Source organism: Mobula birostris, chromosome 17, assembly GCF_030028105.1.
Source record: "Mobula birostris isolate sMobBir1 chromosome 17, sMobBir1.hap1, whole genome shotgun sequence".
NCBI classification, from domain to species: domain Eukaryota; kingdom Metazoa; phylum Chordata; class Chondrichthyes; order Myliobatiformes; family Myliobatidae; genus Mobula; species Mobula birostris.
In genome coordinates, this window is record NC_092386.1 from 600,883 (window position 1) to 608,367 (window position 7,485).

The following is a 7,485-nucleotide window of genomic DNA, read 5'->3' on the forward strand; positions in this document are numbered from 1 at the left end:
ACTTAGTTCACTTGCAGGGATAAATGCCTGAAGGGATATTAGTGGGGAGGGACGAATAGACAAGGGAATGCACAGGGGAGGTAAAGATTATGTTTAGTGGTCAGAAACAAATTAGAGCATGGACTGCTAGAAACTAGAATAAAAATTTAGCTTATTTGGTCAAGGAGCAACTTCATGGTACAAGAACATTACCTAGTTCTAAGAACCACAGAGGCATAAAGATCTTACATTGCACCCATGCATCATTGACTACATCTAGTTAGCCCAAGAATTTTAGAACTAATGAACTTTGAACTTCCCTAGCCTAAAGCAGAAGGATCAGCAAACCGAGGAAGGACAATAAATCTACTTGAAGCCTGGCCTGCTGAGTTCCTCCAGCATTTTGTGTTTGTTAAAGGACAATAAATGGTATTTTACCGCATCGATAAACAATACTTTTGGCATTGGCCTATTGGTCACATGTACCGATCTACAATGGAAATATTTTGTGTGCCATCCAGATAAATTATGCCATACACAAGTACATCCAGTAATAAATAAAAGGACTGAAACGCTGCCGTGTTTCAACCGTAAACCTAAAACTCGACAAACCCCACCCCTCCGCTCATGGAAACAGCCTGGGCTGGAGGCACCAACAGCCGCCCATCACTGGGAACCGGACGCGAGCCAGGCAGCGCCAGGGCGGATCCCCAGGCCCTGCCGAGATGTGACTGCGGCTCCCTCCAAGCCCAGGCCGAGACCACTCCACAACCTCGGGGCTAGGCCACCGAGCCCATCTCAAGGCTGCTCCGGGCCTAGGCCGGTGACTGCGGCACACACATCCTCGGATCGCTCGCGGTTCCCCCTCCCCTGCGCATGGTGCCGACTCTTTTTACCTTTGTCGTCACGGCCGTCAGCCGCCATCGATGCCCTGTGCTGAGGCGGGCCCCTGCCCGGTGGGTCCCGCCCGGGGCCTCGTTGCTGTCCGCTGGGGCACGGCCGGGCAGGTTCAGCACCACTTGGCCAGCGGAGCGGGATCCTGTACCTCGCTGCAAGCGGCAGCCGCTCCAGATGACCGTTCGCTCCTCACAAAATGGCGTCGCCGAGCAAAGCGGCCGCCCTGGTCCCTCAATCTGCGTCACAATGTACGCCGACTTGACGTCACAGAGTGCGCCGCCTTGACCCCGCCCAACCAACGCTAGAGGGCTGGCCGGGCCGGGTGGCGGGCATGCGCAGTCCGCCTGAGCCCCTTCACCTGGTCAACACCCCATTTCCTCCTGAATTCCTTTTCATCCAGATCGAGCATCTGCAGAATCTATTGTGTCACAAACAGCCTGATTGCTGAGGAAATCTGCAGATGTTGGAAATTCAAGCAACACACACAAAATGCTGGTGGAACGCAGTATCCATAGGAAGAAGCACATTCTTGAGATGTCTCTCCTTTCAGTTAATCCTGACGAAGGGTCTTGGCCTGAAACGTCGACCTTCCAATGCTTCTTCCTGTGGATGCTGCCTGGCCTGCTGTGTTCACCAGCATTTTGTGTGTGTTGCTTGAGGCAAGAACCAACAGAATCAACAAACATAGTCATAGTCATACTTTATTGATCCCGGGGGAAATTGGTTTTCGTTACAGTTGCACCATAAATAATTAAACAGTAATAAAACCATAAATAGTTAAATAGTAATATGTAAATTATGCCAGTAAATAAGTCCAGGACCAGCCTATAGGCTCAGGGTGTCTGACCCTCCAAGGGAGGAGTTGTAAAGTTTGATGGCCACAGGCAGGAATGACTTCCTATGACGCTCTGTGTTGAATCTCGGTGGAATGAGTCTCTGGCTGAATGTACTCCTGTGCCCACCCAGTACATTATGTAGTGGATGGGAGACATTGTCCAAGATGGCATGCAACTTGGACAGCATCCTCTTTTCAGACACCACCATCAGAGAGTCCAGTTCCATCCCCACAACGTCACTGGCCTTACGAATGAGTTTGTTGATTCTGTTGGTGTCTGCTACCCTCAGCCTGCTGCCCCAGCACACAACAGCAAACATGATCGCACTGGCCACCACAGACTCATAGAACATCCTCAGCATCGTCCGGCAAAAGTTAAAGGACCTCAGTCTCCTCAGGAAATAGAGACGGCTCTGACCCTTCTTGTAGACAGCCTCAGTGTTCTTTGACCAGTCCAGTTTATTGTCAATTCGTATCCCCAGGTATTTGTAATCCTCCACCTTGTCCACACTGACCCCCTGGATGGAAACAGGGGTCACCGGTACCTTAGCTCTCCTCAGGTCTAGTCTCATTCTAGTCTCACCTCCCAGTGGAAACTGCCTCTAGCTTATCTATCCCTTTCATAATTGTTTATGTTTCTATAAGACCTCCCCTCATTATTCTGAATTCCAGTGAGTACAGGCCCAGGCAACTCAATCCCTCCTCATGGTCTAACCCCTCGTCTCTGGAATCAACCTGGTGAACCTCCTCTGCACCACCTCCAAAACAGTATATTCGTCTTCAACCAGATCTGCATGCAGTACTCCAGATGCGGCCACATCAGTACCCTGTACTGTTGCAGCATAACCTCCCCACTCTTAAAATCAATCCCTCTAGCAATGAGGGCCAACATTCCATTTGCCTACTTGATAGCCTGCTGCACCTGCAAACCAACCTTCTGTAATTCATGCACAAGCACTCCCAAGTCCCTCTGCACAGCAGCATGCTGCAATTTTTTACCATTTAAATAATAACCTGCTTTTTCATTTTTCATTCCAAGTGGATGACCTCACATTTACCAACATTGTACTCCATCGGCCAGACCCTTGCCCACTCACTTAACCTTCTATATCCTTCTGCAGACTCTCCATACCTTCTGCACAATTTGCTTTTCCACTCAATTTATTTTCATCAGCAAACATAGATAGACTACACTCGGTCCCGTCTTCCAGATCGTTAATGTATATCGTGAACAATTGTGTGCCCAGTACTGACCCCTGTGGCACACCGCTCACCACTGATTGCCAACCAGAGTAACACCCATGCATCCCAACTCTCTGCATTCTATTAGTTAACCAATCCTCTATCCTTGCTAATACATCAGCCCCAACTCTATGCATCCATATCTTATGGATAAGTCTCTTATGTGGCACCTTATCAAATGCCTTCTGGAAATCCAAGTAAATAATGCCCATCTGATCCCCTCTATTCACTGCATTTGTTATATCTTCAAAGAGCTCCAGTAAGTTTGTCAAACAAGACTTGCATTTGCTGAATTGATGCTGCATCTGGCTGATGGATCCATTTCTTTCCAGATGCCTCGCTATTTCTTCCTTAATAATAGTTTCAAGCATTTTCCCAACTACAGATGTTCAACTAATTGGCCTATAGTTACCTGCCTTTTGCCTACATCCTTTTTTGAACAGTGGCGTGACATTCACGGTCTACCAATCCACCAGGATCTGCCCAGAGTCAGAGAATTTTGGTAAATTATCACTAAAGCCTCTACTATAACTTCTGCCATTCCGTTCAGCACCCTGGGACACATTCCATCAGCACCATGGGACTTAGCTATATTCAGGCCCACAAGTTTGCTCAGCACTAGCTCTTTAGCTACTGTGTCGAGATTCTCACCTCCCATTGCATCCTTAACATCTCTCTTTGGCATGTTAGACGTGTCCTCCACTGTGAAGACTGACACAATATAGTCATTCAAGGCTTCTACCATTTAGACCATAAAACCATAAGATGTAGCAGCAGAAGTAGGCCATTCGGCCCATCGAGTCTGCTCCGCCATTCAATCATGGGCTGATCCAATCCTTCCAGTCAACCTCACTCCCCTGCTTCAACCCTATACCCTTTGATGCCCTGGCTAATCTCTGCCTTAAATACACCCAATGACTTGGCCTGCACAGCTCCTCATGGCAACAAATTCCACAGATTTACCGCCCTCTGACTAAAGTAATTTCTCTGCATCTCAGTTCTAAAAGGACGTCCTTCAATCCTGAAGTCATGCCCTTTTGTCCTAGAATCCCCTACCATGGGAAATAACTTTGCCATATTTAATCTGTTCAGGCCTTTTAACATTCAGAATGTTTCTATGAGATCCCCTGAACTCCAGGGAATACAGCCCAAGAGCTGCCAGACATTCCTTACATGATAACCTTTTCATTCCTGGAATCATTCTCATGAATCTTCTCTGAACCCTTTCCAATAAGGAGCCCAAAACTGCACACAATACTCCAAGTGTGGTCTCACGAGTGCCTTATAGAGCCTCAACATCATATCCCTGCTCTTATATTCTATACCTCTAGAAATGAATGCCAACAATTCACCTTCTTCACAACCGACTCAACCTGGAGGTTAACTTTTAGGGTATCTTGCACAAGGACTCCCAAGTCCCTTTGCATCTCTGCATTTTGAATTCTCTCCACATCTAAATAACAGTCTGTCCATTTATTTCTTCCACCAGAGTGCATGACCTTACACTTCCCAACATTGTATTTCATTTGCCACTTCTTTGCCCATTCCCCTGAACTATCTGAGTCTCTCTGTTTCCTCAACACTACCCATTCCTCCACCTATCATTGTATCATCGGAAAATTCCCCTAAACTAGCGGTCCCCAACCACTGGGCCGCGAGGAAACTGGCGATATCAGTCAGCTGCACCTTTCCTCATTCCCTGTCACGGCGAGTGTTGAGCCATTAACACGCGAGGTCATTACCCGCGCATCATCCATGTCAGCGCGGGAAGGAGATCAACTCCTCGAGCTTGCAAATGATGGCGGGCTGAAAAGTATGTTTGACATAACATCTCTGCCAGCATTCCGGATCAAAGTCAAGGCTAAATATCCTGAGATAGCCACGAAAGCACTGAAAACGTTGCTTCCATTTCCAACATTTTTCTGTGAAGTGGAGTTTTCTGCAATGACTGCAATGAAAACTAAATTGCGGAATATAAGTAACCTTATTCACTCAACCTGTTTTCATAAGGAACCCTCTTCGAGTATCGCTGTCTCCAATCACCCCTCGATAGGACCGTCTTGTTGCAGGGAAACAAGCCCAGGGCTCCCACTGATTCAGCGATATTGGTGTGTTGCAATGATTTTATATGTTCATACGGGGAAAATATGTGCTGTATGTTTAATGTCCAAATGTTACTTAAAATGTTATGATGCTATTGACTTACTTATATAACCATTTAACAATTACAGCACGGAAACAGGCAATCTCGGCCCTTCTAGTCCCTGCCGAACACTACTCTCACCTAGTCCCACCGACCTGCACTCAGCCCATAACCCTCCATTCCTTTCCTGTCCATATACCTATCCAATTTTTCTTTAAATGATAATATCGAACCTGCCTCTACCACTTCTACTGTCCTCCCCTGATAATTGACATCACTATATTCATGCGAGGAAAATATGCGCTGTGTGTTTAATATTAAATTCGTTAGATAGACCCTTTTACAAACGAAATTGAGTGTATTAGCCACTTCTCACCTATATTCCGGTCGTGATTAACAACTCCCCCCCCCCCCGAACAGAATCGCCAAAAACGATTTGCAGGGGAAAATATCAGCAGGTACACGCATGGGCAGGTTACACATGCACGCTGGTGCCCGTGCAAGGCTTCATGGTCATTGTAGTCTTTCTCGGGGTAAATGCAATGTATTTGATTGCTGCTCTTGTCTGTTTGCAACCCTACCGCCCCCCACCCCCTGGGTCGGCTGGTCCGCAAGAATATTGCCAATATTAAACCAGTCCGCAGTGCAAAAAAGGTTGGGGACCCCTGCCCTAAAATATCTAAGTCTCTCTGCCGGCTGTCTGTTTCCTCAACACTACCTGCTCCTCCACCTATCTTTGTATTACCGGCAAATTTAGCCACAAATCCATTAATCTCATGTCCAAATCATTGACATACATCGTAAAAAGCAGCGGTCCCAACACCGACCCCTGTGGAACTCCACCGGTAACCGACAGCCTGCCAGAATAGGATCACTTTATTCCCACTCTCTCTTTTCTGCCAACCAGCCAATACTCCACGCATTCCAGTAACTCCCCTGTAATTCCATGGGCTCTTACCTTGCTAAGCAGCCTCATGTGCGGCACCTTGTCAAAGGCCTTCTGAAAATCCAAGTACACCACGTTTACTGCATCTCCTTTGTCTACCCTGCTTGTAATTTCCTCAAAGAATTGCAGTAGGTTAGTCAGGCAGGATTTTCCTTTCAGGAAACCATGCTGGCTTTGGCCTATCTTGTCATGTGCCTCCAGGTACTCTGTAATCTCATCCCTAACAATCAATTCCAACAACTTCCCAACCACTGATGTCAGGCTAACAGGTCAATAGTTTCCCTTCTGCTGCCTCCTAACCTTCTTAAATAGCAGAGTAACATTTGCAATTTTCCAGTCATCCGGTCCAATGCCAGAATCTACTAATTCTTGAAACATCATTGTTAATGCCTCTGTAATCCCTCCAGCTACTTCCTTCAGAACTCAAGGGTGCCTTCCATCAGGTCCAGAAGATTTATCTACCCTCAGACCATTAAGCTTACTGAGTACCTTCTCAGTCGAAAATTTTCACTGCACAAACTTTACTTCCCTGACAGCCTTGAATATCCGGTAAAAGGCGGGAGGAGAAGATAGCAGTGCGCTGCGCGTGCGCAGCCCTTCGGTGAAAATGATATTGTATTCATTAAATAGGGGCCGTGGACAATTCTGATTTGCTGGAGACAGACGTGAAAGCACAGAGGAACATCTGGAAAAATTTCTGAAACGCAGGTTTCACTGCTATTGTTACTGGGCGATCGAGAATCTTCTGAAGGGAAGGCCTCAAAATCCCCAGCTTTGCCTGCTGTTGGTGACCGAAATTGAGGTTGAATCGTTCGGACAGAGATGGTGCTCAGTACTCGGTGTCGGAGAGCTGATTGGAGGCTCGAAGTTTTCGGACGACTCAGAGTCGGACTGTGATCGGGCATGGCAGGGAGAGTTTTTCTTCCTTCTCCCGTCTGCGTGAGATGTGGGACATTTGAGAGGCTTTGAACTTTTTACTGTGCTCATGGACTGTTCTTCATCAAGTTATGGTATTGTTGCACTGTTGTAACTATATGTTATAATTATGTGGTTTTGTTAGTTTTTTCAGTCTTGGTCTGTCTTGTGTTTTGTGATATCACACCAGAGGAAATATTGTATAATTTCTGAATGCATGCATTACTACATGACAATAAAAGAGGACTGCGCGTCTTCATGATCTAAATCTAAATCTATTGCAGTCGTCTTCCACTGTGAAGACTGATGCAAAATACGCATTCAGTTCCTCTGCCACCTCTGCATCTCTCATTACGATATCTCCAGCGTCATTGTGTATTGGTCCTATATCTACCTTTAGCTCTCCTTTACCCTTTATATACTTAAAAAAGCTTTTAGTATCTTCTTTGATATTAGTCACCAGCTTCCTCTCATAATTCATCTTGTCCTTCCGAATTAACTTCTTAGTTTCCTTCTGCAAGTTTTTAA

At 46.4% G+C, this 7,485-nt stretch overlaps 1 protein-coding gene across 4 annotated transcripts in view; it reads right to left on the bottom strand.

The window, feature by feature from the left end:
* Positions 1-1,128, bottom strand: part of ythdc1 (YTH N6-methyladenosine RNA binding protein C1) — a 91,898-nt gene extending 90,770 nt beyond the window's left edge. For 3 of the 4 annotated variants that reach the window (XM_072281168.1, XM_072281166.1, XM_072281165.1), the window contains exon 1: positions 876-1,127. Coding sequence is in view for 3 of the 4 variants with exons in the window: in XM_072281166.1 (XP_072137267.1) it covers positions 876-903 (28 nt within the window). In the remaining variant the exon portion in view is untranslated. Of the gene's footprint in view, positions 1-875 lie in introns of all 4 variants that reach the window. The other variant, XM_072281167.1, reaches the window with a different exon arrangement.
* Positions 1,129-7,485: the final 6,357 nt, after the last annotated feature.